The sequence below is a fragment of the Solanum dulcamara genome, chromosome 2, assembly GCF_947179165.1.
Source record: "Solanum dulcamara chromosome 2, daSolDulc1.2, whole genome shotgun sequence".
NCBI lineage: Eukaryota > Viridiplantae > Streptophyta > Magnoliopsida > Solanales > Solanaceae > Solanum > Solanum dulcamara.
The window spans coordinates 52262983-52283149 of NC_077238.1; the positions used below are offsets into that span (position 1 = coordinate 52262983).

General features: G+C 35.3%; 1 protein-coding gene across 4 annotated transcripts in view; it reads left to right on the top strand.

Annotated features, from left to right (window-relative positions):
• The first annotated feature begins 15887 nt into the window (after positions 1–15887).
• Positions 15888–20167, top strand: part of LOC129880565 (agamous-like MADS-box protein AGL9 homolog) — a 64874-nt gene continuing 60594 nt past the window's right edge. For 3 of the 4 annotated variants that reach the window (XM_055954654.1, XM_055954653.1, XM_055954652.1), the window contains exons 1-2: positions 15888–16273; positions 18501–18579. In XM_055954654.1, coding sequence (XP_055810629.1) covers positions 16089–16273; positions 18501–18579 — 264 coding nt within the window. In that variant the 5' untranslated portion in view covers positions 15888–16088. The remainder of the gene's footprint in view (positions 16274–18500; positions 18580–20167) is intronic. The other variant, XM_055954651.1, reaches the window with a different exon arrangement.

Genomic DNA, 20167 nt, shown 5'->3' on the forward strand with positions numbered 1-20167 from the left:
ATGTGCTGCATGTTGTTGTTTTTTTTTGATGTGGTAATTAGGGATGTAATTGGAAGTTTGGATAGGGCATATTATAGGAGAGGTGCTGCCCAATTTTCGTTAACTCCTTAACTAACTAAGGAACTAGTAATGAACTAGTCTAAGGAAATGGATAAGGGATTGGTTCCGTAGGTAAGTGGGGGTAGAATTACAAGCTGGGAAGTCGAAGGTCACTAACCTTAGAATTACTTTCATGTTAAATAGGTTCAAGAGATGACAAGACGAATGTGTTAAGAGTAATCCGTAAGAGGTATGTAAAGCTAATGTTTCCTTCTTTTGGCATGTTTTTGGCATAAGTATATAAGGCTTATACTTTCTTTTGGCATGTCTTCGGCATAAGTGTATTAAGATTATTCTATCTCTTGGCATGTTTTGGGTGCAAGTATGAAAACTAATCTTTCTTTTTGGCATGGTTTTTATGAAATAAGTATATGACTTTTATATGATTCCAAGGAAGTTCCTATCCGTAGAGCCGCTAGGATGGCCAACTTCATGATTTTCCAAAAGATATTTTGTTATGCCTTGATATATGTATATGATTCCCAAAAGTTCTATTTTCATATAACCTATAGTAACTTTTAAAAGGTACTTGATATGACTCTTGTCTTGATTTTTGAATGATAGCTCATTTTAAGTACCCCATCGAGTCTCAAATATGATTTAAATTGCATCTAGTTTCTCATGACTCCACTCGTGGATGCCTCAATGCTTCTTTCACTGATCCTGGGCCAGGATTTATTACCATGCGTACTTCTCTGCATTGTTTGCCATGCCCCGATGTGAGGGGGCAGGTACGACCAGTACATGGGATTTATGGAGTTATGATGTGCCATGTACACGTATGACATGATATGATATGATATGATATGATATGACTATCTGATATGATATAATTTGTTATGGAGATATTCCCTATTCTAGAGTTATGATGTGATGTGGCGCCAGTGACAGGGCAGCGACCACGATTTATTCACCGAGTCCCATAATGGGGCCGGATATGGCATATGTTTTCTGCATACATTATCTGTGGTTATGAAAAGCATTTTGGTATTCTGGATACTTTGCTCATTTTTGCACATTTTGCTTTGGTAATGACTTTACTTATTACAGTCCATGTTTTACATATTCAGTAGATTTTTAGTACTGACCCCCTTTCTTTGGGAGGCTGTGTTACATGTCCGCAGGTACAGATGCTCGGTTTGATGATCCGCTCGCCTAGGACATCCACCCTATTTTTTGGCAGTGCTCCTTTGTCCAGAGCCCTATTTTGGCACTAACTTTTCTGTTGTATATTTGTACGTAATGGTTAAGGGTACGATAGGGACCTGTCCCATTATATGATTATGCTATTATTTGGTAGAGGTCTGTAGACTTATTTATGGGTTCTGTATATGTGTTTTGGGCTTGTGTTCAGTGATGGCCTTAACGGCCTTCGTGTGCTACATCTGTTTTCATGCGCTCTCTAGCAATCTCTTTTGATTTCTACATTTGTTTATTCTACTAACATGCTCGGTGGGGCTAAGGGTACATATGGGTGCCCAAATCAGGTACTAGTCATGGCCTATAGAGTTGGCTCGTGACAAAGATGAATTCTTGAAAGAGTCATGAGAGAGAAGACTTAAAGTTGATTGGAAATTAATGAGGAAAAAGAATAGGTTTAGAAGTATTTAGGATATTTTTCATAATGAATCTAGTCCCAAAAACGTCTACATACATTAATAAAAGAATAGGAAAATAATTGGATAACCCTTATTTAACTAGGAATGGACTCATCATGGAGGACCCATCACGATCTGTGATCCTCATCATGGCCCGTGGTGATGTCCATGATGTTAGCCTTAGAATACGAAATTTTGAGGTTGCAAGGAAAGGTTTCAGAACCTCCTCCACAGAACCCCTTCATAGTCCGTGGAGTGCATTACGGCTCGTGAAGAGTGGGCGCGGTACAGGCCCTGCATGTGGGTCGATAGTAGTGACCACCGAGGAACCCACCACAGTCCGTAAAGAGCTACACGGCCGGTGGTGGACAATCGTGGTCCTAGCCTTGGAGTCATGTTATGAGGTCTCAAGGAGGGGTCACCACAGAGGGCTTCACGGCCCATAGTGCTCACCACGGTTCATGGTGCCCTGTCGTGGACCTCACCCTACAGGTCAGAACCTCAGGATTACCACCACGGTGGCTCACCATGAGGCATGGTGTTCACCACAGCCCATGATGGCCTTTTATGGTCATCACCTGATTCCAAAATTCCAGGCTCTCATAAATTTCATGATTTGATCCTCATTTTTTCAACTTTCCAAATTTTAGGGTCTTATAATATCTCCCTCTTGGGAACATTCATCCTCAAATGGGACTTAAGCTAGTATGAATGGAATAGGAAAGGAACATAGCAGCCCAATATGAATGCAAAACATCTTGATAATACATAAAATGTGAAATCTTTAATCTCAAGCAAAAACATAACTTTAAAACTCATTTCATGAACATGAATGCATATGAAACCATGTAACAACTGAAATGCTTTGGGCTGGTTGGATCATGAAGGAGCTAAATACCTCAACTAGGAATAGAAGGAAAGAGATGAGGATATTAGGACATCATATCAGCTTCAGCCTCCCATATAGCACCCTCAACCTCTTGACTACTCTATAACACTTTAATTGAAGCTATTTCTTTGTTTCTCAACATTCTCACTTGTCGGTCCAAGATCTCAATCAGAACTTCTTCATAAGAAAGACTCTCCTTAACTTCAATGATGTCTAATGGAATAATGGAGCTAGTATCACCAACAAACTTCCCCAATAATGACACATGGAACACCAGATACACGATGCAAAATCTAAAGGAAAATCCAACTCATAAGTCACCTTACTAATTCGCCTCAAAATCTGATATGGGCCAACATAGTTGGGACTTAGCTTCCCTTTCTATCCAAAATACATCACACCCTTCATAGTTGAAATTTTTCAAGTAAACCCAATCGTTAACTTCAAATTCAAGTTCCTTTCTCCTTACATCTAAATAGGATTTTTGTCAGTTTTGGTCCATTTTCAATCTTTCTCTAATAAGTCTAACCTTCTCCATGGACTCAAATACCAACTCGGGTCCTATAAAAGTAACTTCACCTACCTCAAACTAACCAATAAAGGATCTACATCACCTATCGTATGAAGCTTCAAATGGAGCTATTTCAATGCTAGAGTGATAACTGTTATAATAAGCAAATTCTATTAACGGCAAATGGTCATCCTAATTTCTTTTAAAATCGATCACATATGCCCTCAACATATCCTCTAATGTCTGAATGATATATTTGGCCTGGCCATCTGTTTGTGGGTGAAAGGTTGTACTTAGCTTCACTTAGGTACCAAGACCCTTTTGGAAAGATCTCCAAAACTGAGATGTAAACTGAGTACCTTCATCAGAAATGATAAATAATGAAACATCATAAAGCTTAACCAACTAATAAATATACAATCTAGCATAGTCCTCGGCTAAATATGAAGTCTTAATTGGGAGAAAATGAGTCGATTTAGTCATCCGATCAACGATCACCCAAATATAATTATATTGCCTACAAGTATGAGGCAAACCAGTAACAAAGTCCATATTCAATGCTTCCCACTTTCAAGTAGAATCTCAATGTCTTGAGCCAAACCTCCTGGTTTTTTATGCTCAACTTTGACTTGTTGACAATTGGAACACATGGCCACAAATTCTACAATATCCCTCTTTATGTCATTCCACCAATACACTTCTCTCAAATCTCGATACATCTTTGTGGAACTTGGTTGAATAGAATACCAAGCATTATGAGCTTCTAACAAGATCATTTCTTTTAAGCCATCAACATTCGGCACACTCAATCAGCCTTGATATCTCAAAACACCATCTACCCCTTGGGAGAAGGCCTCAATGGCTTTTTGGGAAACCACTTTCTTCAATTCAACCAAAGTGGGATCATTATCTTGCTTTGCCTTTACACTGCCACAAGAGATAATTTGGAATCATTTTGCATAATAACACCACCATCCTTGGAATCGACCAATTGAACACCCAAATGGGCTAATCTATGCACATCCCAAACTAACTCTTACTTCTCATCATCAACATGGGAAACATTGTTCATAGACAATATACTAAGAGCATCGGAACCATATTTTCTTTAACTGGTCTCTATAGCACACTCATGTCATAATTCTTCAATAATTCAAGCCATCTTCGTTGTTGAAGATTAAAGTCCTTTTGGGTAAACACGTACTACAAACTTTTGTGATCGGTGAAAATATCTACATGGACACCATAAAGACAGTGTCTCCATATTTTCAATGCAAATAATACTGTCACCAACTCCAAGTCATGAGTTAGGTAATTCTTCTCATGCACCTTGAGTTGTCTTGAAGCATAAGCTATCACTTTGTAATTTTGTATTAACACACAACCAAGACCAATTCGTGAGGCATCACAATAAACAAAAAAACCATCAAAACCTTCTAGTAAGGTCTATACGGGAGCGGAGGTAAGTATATCTTTCAACTCTTGGAAGCTTTTCTCACATGCTTCGGACAATTGGAATTTCACCTTCTCTTTAGTCATAGTAGTCAAAGGAAATATAATGGAAGAGAAACCTTTCACTAACCATCTATAATAACCATTTAAGCCTAAGAAACTCTAAATATTAGAAGGACTCAATGGTCTAGGCCAATTCTTAACTACCTCGGTCTTAAGATAAACATAATTCCTTCTTGGAAATAATGTGACCAAGGAAAGCAATTGACCTAGCCAAAAATCATATTTTCTAAACTTTGCATACAACTGTCGGTCTTTGAGAAATCGCAACACATCCTTAAATGATTGGCATACTCTTTCTCACTGCGTGAGTAAATTAAAATATCATCAATAAAGACAATCACAAACATATCCAAATATTTCATAAATACTCTATTCATCAAATCCATAAAAGTTATAGGGGTATTTGTTAGTCTAAAAAACATAATCAAAAATTCAAAATGACCATACCAAGTTCTAAAGGCCATTTTCAAAATGTCACACTCCCTCACTCAGAGTTGATGATACCGATCGGAGGTCAATATTCAAAAGTAGCTCGCTCCTGGAAGTTGATCAAATAAATCATCAATCCTTGGGATGGGATACATATTCTTAATTATGACCTTTTTCAATTATCAATAATCTAGACATATTCGGAGAGAACCATTCTTTTTTCTGATAAAGAGGACCAGAATAGAGAGATATTCGGTCTTATGAAACCCTTATCCAACAAATCCTTTAATTACTCTTTCAACTCCTTAAGTTCTGTTGCAGCCATATGGTAAGGAGGAATAGAGATTGGTTGCATATTAGGAAGGATCACTGACTCACCAACGGAGGTAGACACCAAAAATGGCTTTATTAATATTTTGGGTAGCACATCGAATCTCATAGCCACAAGAGTAAGAAAAGACAATTTTGCACCTAGATCAAGCAAGGCATAAACATCATAGTGAAAGACCGTAACATACCAGTAACAACATCAGGAGTCTTCTCCACCTCTTGCCTATCATGAAGAGCATACAACCAGTTGTTGCATTGACCACCCTTAGGTTGAGCATGGGCACCTTGTGGAACTTGTCCACCTTGAGCAACTTGGCCTTGAGGACGACTTTCTCTACCCTTGTAGGTAACATGAGGGCACTTGGATTGCATATGGCCTATTTTGCCACTTCCAAAGAAAGAACCCATTCCCATCAAACATCCCCCTCTATAATTTTTCCCGCATTTTCCACAATTGGGAAATGAAGGGCTAGTATCATTCACACCCCCTCCTTGAGCCTTAGGGTATGGCACCCTATCATTAACGAACTTCTTTTTGGAACCTTAGCCTTATTGAGAATGGCCACTACTACCACGGGACTTAGAATTTGAGAACGCACCTTCATACCAGGCCCTCTTAGAATCTCTCGTTCTCATATATTTAAGTTTATCTCCCTCAAGTTGCTTGGAAAAAGTCATAAGCCAAGATATATCAATTTTCTTTATAAGCATGGTGATACGGCATTCTTTAGCAACCAAGTCGGATACCTTCGATATGAATTGACTCATTTAGGCACGTGGATCGGTAACCAATAAAGGAGTATACTTTGATAGCTTATTATACTTGAGGGAATAGTCCCTTATTCCCATATTGCCATGTCGAAGATTGATGAACTCCAACACCTTGGCTTTTCTTAGCTCAAGCGGGAAAAAGTGATCAAGGAAGGCAATTTTGAAAGCTTCCCATTCAATAGGACCTTCATTCATCCTCTCTATCTTCCATTGAGTATAGCAAACTTGAGCCACACTCTTGAGTTGGTAAGCCGCCAACTCCGTTTTCTCTTCCGACATCACCTTCATGATGCTTACTATCTTATATACCTCATCAATGAACTATTAAGGATCCACATCAACCTTTGAGCCATAAAATTTTGGAGGGTTAATCCTTGTAAATTCCCTCACCCTAGAAGCTAGAGTGAAAATATTAGAAGGAGTCGCAACCCCTTGGTTGTCCACTACTTGGGCTAGCATAGTGATAGCGGTCCAAAAATCTACATTAGTCACTTGGTTGGGTAGGGGAAAATTATCTTGAGGAGCCAGAGGAGCTTGGGCTTTGTTAGCATTGATCCCTCTTGGCACAGGTGGTCTTTTTTAAGGTATTTTTCATAAAATTGCAAACAACAATCATTAGGGAAAGGAATTCTTAGGGTAAAATCTATAGCAAGACATAGACCATGAAAGAAGTGAGAGTTTCCTAAAACACCTTGGAGACTCTTATTCATAGTTGTGGCGTGCTTCATAACCATGAATAAGACTCTACTTGATGTGGCATGTTGGACAACTTAGGACATCTTAAACCTTATACTCTGATATCAAGTTTGTCATGACCCGACCTAGGAACTAGTAGTAACACAATGATCGAACCCTTGAAGGGTCCCCAACCAAGCCTTTTTGACATATCATTAAGCATACATAAGGTAAAGTAAGTGCAGAATTAATGTAGGATGTGTCTAAAATATGATCATAGAAGAAATGTAAACCCGACTACGTAGACTCCATACATAGGTCCAGCAATTGCCCCTACTACATAAGAAGGGCGGGGGCTAAGACATATCCCTGGCTCATCCTCAAACAAAATATAACAAAGTCTTTGAAATGAAACAAACAACTCATAACTAGTCCCCCATAGATGAGAACTCACTAAAAACTTGACCGATAAGGGACTCTACTAGCCATGTGCGATAGGAGTGTGATCCTAAACCCCTACATTATGAGATAATATAGGCAATAAATATACGTTAGTAATTTTGAATGTACTAAGTAGGAGGGCATGACATGCAACATAAATCATGAGATGCAATGCTCAAGTAAAGTACAATAGTAAGAAAAGATAAGTAAAGTCATGAGAAAATCATAATGATCAAAGCATTTGAAAAGCGTAGTTGAAATCACAAAAGTACATAACAGGTCATACATAGGTGGGATAGAACCATAAATGATAATAAGATCATGCGAGCTATAATATGGAATCCCGATGTCTTCCCATATAACGGAAGAAAAGGGAATCTACTTGCCAAGGTAGACTATACGCGGCTAGGCGGGTCATGTACATACGCTATATGTGGATCTACTAGCTAAGCCATAAAGGAAAACCTATAGTGGCACGCATTTTAGGGGACTTGAGGTTACTACTAAGGCTTTTGGTAGGGCCCCCACCTCAAATTCGCTCGGTCCTAAGGCAAATCCCATAGAATGCATAACATAGTAAGCATACTTAGCATATATCATGACTTGTTCATAAACTTCATAATTCATTGAACAGCTCATTTAATCACATAATTGCAATATGAGTATTGGCCTTTCATCATTACAAATCGTACTTGCATAGTTCATACCATTAGGTCCTAGGTCTCCACATAGGGTCCTAGGTCACCACATAGGGCCCTAAGTCACCTCTCTTCATAACTTGCATGAAATTCATATCTTGAACATATTTATAATTCATACTTAAATTTAGAGCAAAACTCATATACATAGTTAATTTGAATGAAAATCATGATAATACGTTGAAACCATTGAATTCATAATCATACTTCATATTATCATCATTGAAAATAGGCTTCATGTATGGGCAATAAATATTTATCCTAAAATCATGTAACTCATGTAGGAACATACTTATAATGATCATCTATAATAATTAATAGCATAATTTAACTAGTCTAATGCAAATTTATAAAACTAGGGTTATAAACCCAATGGAAATTTATGAGATTTTGAGTAAAAACCTTGGGACTCCATGGGTGAAAGGGACCCATGGATCAATCCTTACATACCTTGATTTAATTTGACCTTAGAATTGGAAAAAAAGACTTGTTCTTGAAGAAACCCTAGTCAAACTTGATGAAAACGATGAATCCTTGATTGAGCCTTGAGAGAGAAATCTTAAAGTTGATTAGGAGTTAATAAGGAAAAATAGAAGGTTTAGCGGTATTTAGGATATTTTTGTAGTGAATCTAGTCCAAAAAATATCTATATACATTAATAAAATAATAGGGAAATGACTGGATTACCCTTCATTTAACTGGGACTAGGACTCACCACAAAGGACCCATCATGGTACACGATGATTATAATGGACCGTGGTGGTGTCTTTTATGTTAGCCTTAGAATTGGAAATTCTGAGGTTGCAGGGGAAGGTTTCAGAACCTCCTCCATATAAACCCTTCATGGTCTGTGGAGTGCATTACGTCCCTGAAGAGTAGACGTGGTGCAGGCGCTGTAGGTGGGTCTACATGAGTGACCACCACAGAACCCATCATGATCTGTGAAGAGCTACATGGCCCGTGGTGGCCAATCGTGGTCTTAGCCTTGGAGTCGTGTTCTAAGGTCTCAAGGGAGGGCTCACCATGGAGGGATTCACGGCTCGTGGTTCTCACCAAGGTCTATGGTTCCCTATTGTGGACCTCACCCTATAGGTCTAAACCTCAGGGTTACAATATGGTGGCTCACCACGAGGCGTCGTATTCACCACGGCCCGTGATGGCCTTCCATGGTCATCACTGGGTGCTAAAATTGTAGGCTCTCAAAAATTTCATGTTTTGATCCTTATTTTTCCGGGTTTCCAAATTTTGGGCTCTTACTTCAAGTTATAAGTTTGTTTCATTTCAAAGACTTTTTTTATATTCATGTTGAGGGTGAGCTTGGTGCATGTCTTAGCCCCCTCCCTTCTTGATTAGTATAGGCATTTGTTGGACAAATGATGTCGAGTCTATATAGTCAAACTTACACTCTCTTTTATAATTCATGTTTGAGACTCTTTCCTATGTTATTTCCTATTTATGTTACCTTATGCATGCTTACGATACATCAAGAGGCTTGGTTGGAGCCCTTCGAATCGTGACAAATCCACAACCAAGGATCTAAGGGGATTTAGGAAATGAAAAACAATCAATAACTATACAATCAATTACAAAGCAATTTTATACTTTCTAATTAATCATGTTCTAATCAAACCTTCCTTGGAATCTCAATTATCCACCTATATTCCTCAGTCATAGGCAAATATCTCTCAACTAGTTATTTCAAACCTAGCTAAGTAGCAACAAAGACATTCCATTTTAGGCAACACAAAGATTCTATTATTTCTAGCTCAAATAAATTAGATGAGGGTTAAATCCTTAAATCCCGCAAATTAATAAAAATGGGCAAGCCCTAGGGTTGATCACTCCCTTTGAAAAATATTAAAGCATGAGATTAACTAGATAATGAAAGAGTTATTTCATAAATTAGAAGATGGTAAATTAATTACAAAAGCACAATATAGAAATTTAAAACTCAAATATTGTTATTTATTATAATACAATACCCAATAACAAGTATACCTTCAAATATTCAATATAACCATAGAGTTAAAGAAAGAATTAAAAATTTCACAACTAAAGCTTTTAATCTTCACTCTAATGATGTAGGATGTTGAATCTTGCTCTCCGTAATAAGTGATAGCTCAAGGATAGACCAAAGATGTTTTTTTTCAAAAGGTTGAGAGATTTTTTGTGGATTGGGGTTTCGAAGAATGTGAAATGATTGATCTGAGCAAAACTGTAGCTTGTTAACCGCCCCTACAGAACTTCCATCGTAGGTATGGTATCATGATGGTGGAATATTTATCATAGGAGCGGTCCTTGAAATGTTTCAACAGCTCTGCTGGAACAAGTCTTCATCGCAGCTCCATGGCCATAGTTGCGGATCTTGATCGCTGGTGCGACTCCAATGAAGCAGTAATCTTATTGTTGGTGCAACTCTATTTTTGTAGGTGTAGTTCCGCTTTTGCGAGTCTTTCCTCACAGATGCGAGAGACACCTAGCAGTAAGACAAAGTAATCATTCTTCTCTTCCTTTTATCTCGAACGACTTTTGGCATCACCACACTTGAAATATTAGTAAATCACATCATAAGTAGTTTTATTTGAATAGAAGACACAAAACATAAGAAAAGAGATCTAAATAAGTGGTAAATTCACCACTTATCACTCCTTGAAAACCAAGCCTGTTATGGAAAAGGGTGAAAGAGTAAAAACACATAAAAGCAAAAAAAATAGCCTCGAGGATCATTGCACAATCTAACCAAAATCCTAAGCCAAATTCATTAACCATTCAATACAAAACATAATTAAGTCAAATTAAATTAATAATAATTTAAAAATCAATAAATTAAATTATTGTGAAAATAAATCAACTACCTAATAAAATCCCCATGACTTAAAAGTCATCATACAAGAACTTTTAAATAAAATCAAGTCTAACATAAGTGTCCGAAAACTAAAAAAAGAGAAAGCGACTCTCAATGTCTAAAACATGGACAAAGACTACTATGATGATCCATGATAGCTTGAAAATTGAGCGCTCACCTTTGGATGAGAAAACTATTGGCACACGCTTGAAATAAGGTCTCAAAGGATCCTCTAATACCCATTCTATATTGAACAAAAGAAAATCACATGATAGTATCAATGCAAGTCACTATGTACTGATAAATATCATATGTCGACTCAAATTAGAAGAACACAACACATAAGTGACCAACATGTAAACCAGGCATTCAACACGTAGCAAAACATTCACCAACCAACAAGTACAAACATAACCCTTTAGACCATAGCAGGTGACAAGTCAAAAAACTATCAAGTATCATAACTTAACAAAATTCAAAAATCTTAGTAATAAACTCACACATCAATAGAAAAGTGCACACACATGTTAAGGGTCTTATTTATGTCCATCTAGCCAGGATCTGCAGGTGACCAGCTTCGTCCATGTACCGTATCCACATGATACCCGACCCTCCAAATAATATAATTGCTCGTCTAAAAGTTCACCTTGGACATGAGCCACTTATCAATGGGTAGGCTATAATAACCCTTACCTCTATCACACATAAAAATTTAGTGTACAATAATTATAAGTACCCTTGAAATACAAGTAACTCAAATAATTCATCAATCAATAACTTATGCATTTTTAAGTAGCAACAAACATGTCATCAATCCCAAGTGTGTTTGAAGACAAACCAAAAAGTATTCAACTAAGAGCATACATGAATCTAAGTCAAGTATAAAATTTAATTAAACCATAGCCTACCTCAATCGAAGAAACTAAATGCAAGCTATTCTGCAAGAGTTTTTTATTTTCTCGAAGCTTTAAATTTTTCATGATCTAAAACAATAATAACACAGTATTCAATCACTCATCCTACTATTTTAAAAATTCCAAATAAAATCCGATTGATTTTACCATTGTTCATAGCTAAACCATCAAGTTAGAGTTTTTCACCCATCAATTTGTCCCAACTCTCCATAAATCATGTTAAAGATAAGAAGTTATATTTTGTAAAGTAAAATCTAACAATCTAGAATCATTATTACACTAATTTAGGACTACCCATATCTCATTAATTCATGAACTTAAGGCATAAACCAAAGAATTTCACATAAACTCTCATTCTAATGATCCTACAAATTAACCAGACTAATTGATATTAGAAGGGAGTAAAGGTCCTACCTCAATGATAAAAAAATCCCTAGTTGGTAAAAAATCACCTCTCTCAAGCCTAAGGACGAACTTTTGAATGTTAGAATGAAAATAAGGTTAAAAATTGAGAATAGGTATCTGATCACTATTGATGGCCATTGTGGCGACCCCTTGACTGTTGCAGTGGGGTCCTTCTATGGAGATCAAGTGGCCACTATAGTGGTCCCTCATTTCAACTGATTGCCACTTCGGTGGTCACCTGACCGCTATAGTGGTCCCACTACTGCGATGGGAGTCCCGCTACTACTACCCTAACAAGTATTGGGGGAAGTTGTAATTTTTCTCCATTTCGCAATGCACACTGGATGTCATAATGTCACAGATATGTCTCATCACGAAAATATATATAACGACTCTGTTTCTCATTCAAAAGTTCGTATGGACCACTAAGCCCCTCCTCTAACATAATCTAAATTCAAAAAATTGAAATGCTACACTGCGGAACACGAACATTCTCTTAACCCAACAACACCATGTATTTTTCAGAAACTAGCCTAGTCCAATTTTTTTATCAAATCTCCTCTTAGGAAAACTTTACTCATGTACTTGCATCCCAACAAAAGTTGTAACGATGGAATGGGTCATTACGTATTCTTGACTTGTCTCTTCTGAATTACAGCAATTGATTAAAGTCGTATAACTCTATAAAATTTGTACAAGATGTTTAGTCATCTACACTGCATCAAAATAACACTCTATTTCAACAAATAAAATTCTTTTCTCACACTTTTTCATGCACTCTGCATTATTTTTCACACACCATCACAATGAGGTTAGAATGATTACTATTTATAGATGTGGAATTCTTTCTTGAGATAAATTGAAAGAAAATAGGCTAACAAATTGTGAGAATATAGAGAACATGGGTTGATGGTCAAAAGAAGTGATAAGCACATTCTAGATCAAGAAAGACCATGGAGTAGTGATCTTATGGGAGTTATGGTCATTTTTTATACTTGATAGCCATGATTTAATTTGAATAATTATTTTAATAATAAAATGTATCCAGACAATTGAGTCCACAAAAAAGCATCAAATATCGAAGGATGAGCTAGTTCTAATTTCAAACCTAGTTTCAAATATATAAGCAAAAAAAAGTGTTGGATAATTTATTGAATTAATCATTTTGAGTTCGTCCCTAATTAATTAATAGTCCATACATGATCAACGTCATGTACAAATTTACAACGATAGACAATATTATTATTTTTTACCAATTTTCAACTGGTCAATGACATGAATAGAAAGATCCATTTCTTGGCTTATCGAGATTCTTTAGTGAATAATTATACTAAAGAGTTTATTTTTCTTGAATCATTTATGAGTACGTAGTAAGATTTGTCATATAGAGTAAGACTAAATTTTCAACTCAAAGTGTACAGTTCAGTTTTTATTCAAGTTTCATGATTAAATTATAGTTGTCGCGTTCAAATTGAAAAAGAATCATTGGTAAAAGTCGATGCTCTCACAAAATATTCTCTGTGGGTGTGCTCCGCTTTGCGGGGAGGGAAATCTTTTCTAAAAAAGACCTTTTTCTACTTATTTTCTTAAATTAATATGTATGCAAAAACTATTTCTAAAATTATTTATATATAACGTAAATAAATAATATGAGAGGCGTGATGGATAGGGGTTGGTGGGTATTGGGGCCACATAAAGTGAGGTGAAGATGAGGTGTGTTAAAGTGTGGGGAGATCTCAATCAATATGGAATGTAACTTGTACAACCTGTTTTCCTTATTTTCATTGAAGAAGTCATTTTCTTCATTTTTAAGTTACTTATGTTCTTAGAGAAAATATTTTTCAAAAATTTTGACCAACCAAACATGAGAATAATCAAAAATATTTTTCTCCATACCGAACACACCGTTAATTTGTATTGTGGACTTCTTTGTCATTAGTATCATCAATGCGCTAGATGTAGAGAGCGCTTTAGCCCTTAGAGACTTTTTGGCACGAATCAATATTTAATCGGACTCGAACGTAGATATCGAACACTGAATGAAAAATCGAATAAAAAAATAGTCACCTCTTGTCATTCAATGCATATCAAATTAGATGAAGACTAATGAGATTGTTTGTCCTGATATTTTTCACTACTATAATAAGATGTTGTTATTGATTGCATATAATATAGTGTTAAATGAAAGTCGATATTTTTTTTAAAAAGAAATCAACTGGTACAGTGAAGCATAAATGATACTAATAATACATATCTAAAAAGTTACATATTTAAAGGATCGTTTGGTAGGATGTATAAGAATAGTGTTAAACATGACGTATTAGTAATACCTTTTTTTATGACAAGGAAATCCGCAGTCACTACCAATTGGGTGCGCAAAGGATAAAACTTCTGCCGCTTCTATGCAATATCTCACAAATTACACAGGAGAGGTAAACTGCATTAGGCAAGCTCGGTGCGATGAACTGGACCTAGAAGGCAAACTCTTTGTTTTCTGCTGGCAAGGGGTTTCAAACATGAGACCTCCAACATGGAAGTCCCACCCCGAAGGGTTGGTATATTAGTGATGCTTGTAATAGTAATTTTGATATTAATTATGCTTGCATTATTTATGCTGAAATTGCAGTCTCTTATTTGGTGTATTAAAAGTAAAATGCATTACATATTTCAATTTTTTTTATTTATCTACAAAAATATCCTCCACAAATACGATGAAAAGAATGTGCAAAAGATTTTGAGTAACAAGAGTATGCATTTGACCGTGTTAATGTATGCATTAAAATTCCTTACATTGATAATATCATGAATTTTCATACTCTCTCTGTCATATTTTATGTGTCACCCTTTCCTTTTTAGTTTGTCCTACAAAGAATGTCACCTTAATATAATTAGAAACAACTTTACTTTAAAATTCTTCTTTTACTCTTAATGAAATGATTACAACTATACAAATATTTAAGGATTATTTTAGACCATAAATTTCAAAAATATTTCTTCTTTTTCTTTAACACGGTGCCAAGTCAAACAGTGATACGTGAAATGAATACAGAAAAAATTATAGTTATTTATTCTTTAATATCAAATAGAGTGTATAACTAATACTCTCTTTAGTTATACATAAATTTTTTTTAAAAATGTATCAACAAAAAATACTACTAATACAAAACTAATGCACTCTATCAATCCATCATATAAAAATAATCTCTACACGTAAGTCAGTTGTATCTAATCTGTTTAGTCACTATGACATCAGATAACATATCGAGACGTAGCATTTAGGGTACCCATTTACACATCAGGTTTAAGATTTCCTACTTACCAAACACCTCTCCTGCACCAAATCGTTTCTTCAATCTGCTTCAGAAATAAAAACAAACTGAAAACTAAAGAGAAACTTGAATGCAACATTTTATTTTGATTGCTCATCCAAAAAATTGTAAATAGACAAATAAAAATGATCAAAATAGTTTAGGGTCTCAGAGCATATTCCTAAAAGAGAGAGGGATTCAGTGGCACAGTAGGAAAAAAAGGTGTATCATTTCTTTGGAATCCGATTGGGTGAGATGATATAAGTGTTAAATTGAAATAATAGGGTGTCAATAGAATCGAAAGCTAACAAAAATTAATTTTGAATAACTATAAATCAAAGAACAAAATAAAAACATAGCATCAAATAAGACAGAAAAAGTGTAACATGACAATCTCATAATTTATTTTTGTAAATAAAATATTATACACTTTATTAGATTAGAGTTAATTGGTAGAAATCCAATAAGAAAAGACTAGAACAATTTGTTTAACAGTAACTCTTATGTAGGAGTACTGGCGTGCTTACTATGGCTATGTCTATATATACATATTGCATATGTATCTATAAATGCATGTATATATAAAAAGATTGAAGCAAAGAAAGGCGTGAGAAGAAAAAGGGGTTTTGTGCTTTTGTTGTGGGAGAGAGAGAGAAAGAAATGGGAAGGGGTAGGGTTGAGCTAAAGAGAATAGAGAACAAGATCAACAGGCAAGTGACCTTCGCTAAGAGAAGAAATGGACTTTTGAAAAAAGCTTATGAGCTTTCTGTTCTTTGCGATGCTGAGGTTGCTCTCATCATCTTCTCCAATAGGGGAAAACTCTATGAGTTCTGCAGTAGCTCTAGGTATATCTTTAGATTTTACAACCAAAAAATACTTTTGAAATACATTACGTATAGCTATGTATATCTACTCTTATATCTTTCTCTTTCTAGATTCTGTTTCCTTCTTGCTGTTTTGAGATCTAAATGAGAAATTTTGTGACAAGTGATTAACTATTTCTCTTTTTTTTGGGTGTGTGTGTGGAATAAATTTTCCATTTTTATGAATATTTTGGAGTGTATAGGACTTTGTGCTTGTAGGTGTTGTTAGATCTGCAAGAGGAAACCATGAAAAGAAGATAAATTTCTATATCTATGTTGAATTTCTGCTCTGAGGGTTGTGGTTTCTTGCTTGTTAGTCTCCTCCATTTTGTGTTCTTTCTACTCGATCATTTCAATTGGCCTTTTTCTTCTTCTTCTTTCCCTTTGACCACTTAAACCAAACAGTATTTTTTTCTTTGCAAAAAAGATGGTCTGATCTACTTCTTGTTGATATCTATAAAGCTAAACAGCTAATTACTGTTTCTTATTGTTGTATCTTCCTTCTGAATTTTCTTTACCTTTGAAGAAGAATTTCTTGAACCTCATGTTGCTTATTAAGTTCTATTCTTCATCTCGAATTCACTTGGGATTTTTCATTGAAAATTTTCCATCAATAAATTTAGGGTTCACTGTTCAATACATCAATAAAGCTTTTGGATGGTGTTGGTCACAAAGTTCCAATCTTTAGGACTTTTACAACCCTACTTTTTTATTTTATCTGGATTTGCTTTTAAATTTCTTTATTTTGATCATTTACTTTTGATGGAAGTTCATCTTCAAACTTGGATTCTCTGGTTTTTTCTTCTTCTTAATGCTTTTCCCTAGCATCTTTTTTTCACTTTATAATTTATTAATTTCAGTCTTCTCTTGAAAACACTATTTTAGACCATCAAGAAGTCGGAATATCTCTCCCTCTCTTCTTTTTCCTTAAGAGAATTGCACTTGATATGGGCTTATTATTTAATCTAATTATTGATCTCTAAGTTGTCTTTTTCTTTGATCAGTTGATGAAACAATCTTATATCCGGTTACAGGAGAAGTCTTGTGGTTTAAAAGTAGATTTTTATAAAAGGAAGAGAAAATAGTCTAAAATTCCGTTGATCTATACCTAAAATTTTAACTACACACTCCAATTACACAAGTATCTATCACCTTCCTGAATATTTTTTTAATGTATTTTATACACCTTTGAGTGTTGACCTGTCATGGGAGGTGAGAACACCTCCCCTAGGCGTGTTACAGGAGGCAAAAATAATTCAAGTTGCCCAAAATTACATACATGTGTATATCCGCCTAATTTTTGGGAAAAAATATTCCCAAAAGTCATTTTCTCCAACATTAAATATCATTGCTTCTTCCCCACAATTTACATTTGATTTTCTTCTTCAATTTTTTCTAATTTTCTTCCAAAAATAGCTAGGATTTTGTCGTTAATGCTACTTCCTACTTCAAATCTTAAAGTTAGGGTTTGTAATCAGCTCCAATTTCTTATTTAGGGTCTTTAATTTTAATTTTTCTCTAAATTCGTTAAAATGGCAAATGAAAACTTGAATAAGCTTTGTATGGATGAATCATACCCAATGCTCCACGATGAAGTGAGATGCAAACGCAAAATTTTATTAAATTTGCAAACTTATGGGTCTAAATCAATGGGTGAGGGAGATGAGAAAAGAGAAAAGAGTTGGGTCTGAATTTTTAGGAGGAAATAAAAAGAGAGTATTAAGGGAAAAGAAAAGAATTCGCGTGGGTGGATCTAATTTTAAGTGGGACCGTGTGTGTATACACAATATTCATTATATTTGGTTTATGTGGACAAGTCAGCATTCAAGGCTGTATAAGATAAATAAAAATAATGTTCACGGGGGTGATAGAATACCTGTGTAGTTGGAGTGTGTAGTTGAAATTTCGGATATAGATTAGGGGGGTTTTAGACTATTTTCTCTAAAAGGAAAGTAGATCTATCAGAATGTCTTTCAAAATTTACTTTACGTTACTGCTTTGTGTCTGGATCTGACTAAGATTTTGGAAATAGCTAAATTCTCAGGTTTTTTAGAGTTAATAATGTAATACCATGTTGATAAGATGAAAAAGGAACATATTTTCTTCATAAGAAAAAACAAACACTACTACATTCTCTTTTTTTTCTTTTTGAATTTTCTAATTTGTTATTTTGTGAACTGAAACATCATATGTTTGTGACAATGAACAGCATGCTAAGGACTTTAGAGAGGTACCAGAAGTGCAACTACGGAGCACCAGAAACGAATATATCCACACGAGAAGCACTGGTAAATGTTAATATTCCAACTTTTTCTTCCACAAATATTACTGAGTATTCTTGGTATATACATAATTACAGTGTAACTGCTGTTAATTTCAAGAAAATTTCCACCTCTGTGTGTAAATATGATTCAGAAGGAACTATAGGGTGAGTAGCAATATTATCTAAGGGAAAAGATTCTACTCATTTATACAAGTAGCAATGCTTAACATAACAAAATTATTTATTACGACCCGATACCTCAGGTCATGGATGACACGTATTATCAACCCACCAGTAGGTAAGCATAACTCCACAGCCCGGAACCATAGACAATGGACCATCCTAAGCGGAAGGAAAGAAGCAAAAAATAATAATAATAATAATAATAATAATGATAATAATAATAATAATAATAATAATAATAATAATAATAATAATAATAATAATAATAATAATAATAATAGTAGTAGTAGTAGTAGTAGTAGTAGTAATAATAATAATAATAATAATAATAATAATAATAATAATGAGAAAAGAAGAAGAAAAACAATACAATAACATAACCATCAAGACCTGATATCAGTCGATAATCGAGCCACTAGACCAAATAAGGAAGTACAAAGTTTATAGATATACAATAATAATAATAATAGTAATACAGACTGTCTCCGAATATGAAATAAAGACTGATCCAAGTCCATCATAAAAGGAGATGGGCAACTCTGAACGCCAAGAGCTCACCCAAGTCTCTAAAAACCAAGAACTGCTCCGCACGATATCCAAATCAGTAGTAAAAATCCATACTATGATCTGCAGGGTGTAGAAGTGTAATATGAGTACCAACAAGTGGCACTCAGTAGGCATCGACTGACTGAGCTCCAAAGATAAAACAAGTATAAAGAACATGTAAGTAAGGAGTGTATATCACCAATAACTAACAAGAATAATAGGGAATCCTACAATAAGAACATCTGAAAAAAGGGGGATGATAGAAAACAATCAAGGAAACAAAGGACGTACCTGGTGGCGCTGGCTCAAGACCTAAACACGACAACACGCTACGAAGGGGAGACAACTAAATGACAAAGTACTAACAAAAGTAAGCACAGATATCACATAATAGCCCAAAGGACTATATCAACTAAATTCCTGCACAAAAGATAGATAAGTAAGAACAAGGGCAGCAACTACCTTCAAATAAGAGACCACCCTTTATACTGCCACAAATTTGCAAATAGTAAGACAATACCTCCCAAGCCCCTGTGTACTCGAAAAGTTCACTCACAAATAGGTAAATCCGTACGACATCCGGCCATACTACTGACAGATACAAACAACTATGCTGGTGATAGACAATGCATATATGCATAAAAGTAATGTAAAAAACCAGTAGTACCATCTATGCCCATCACCTCATATAAAGATATATACACCTATTTCCAGTTCCGACCAGGAAGTAGGACCTATGCACGTCTATGGAATCGTCATGCGGGGCTCGGGAACGCCCTTATATACCGCCTGGTCTCGATTTAGGTCTTTTCTCAATCTGTGACATGAACGCATCCTCGATGCCTCGAATTAATATCATAAAATGAGTGCATCCTTGATGCCTC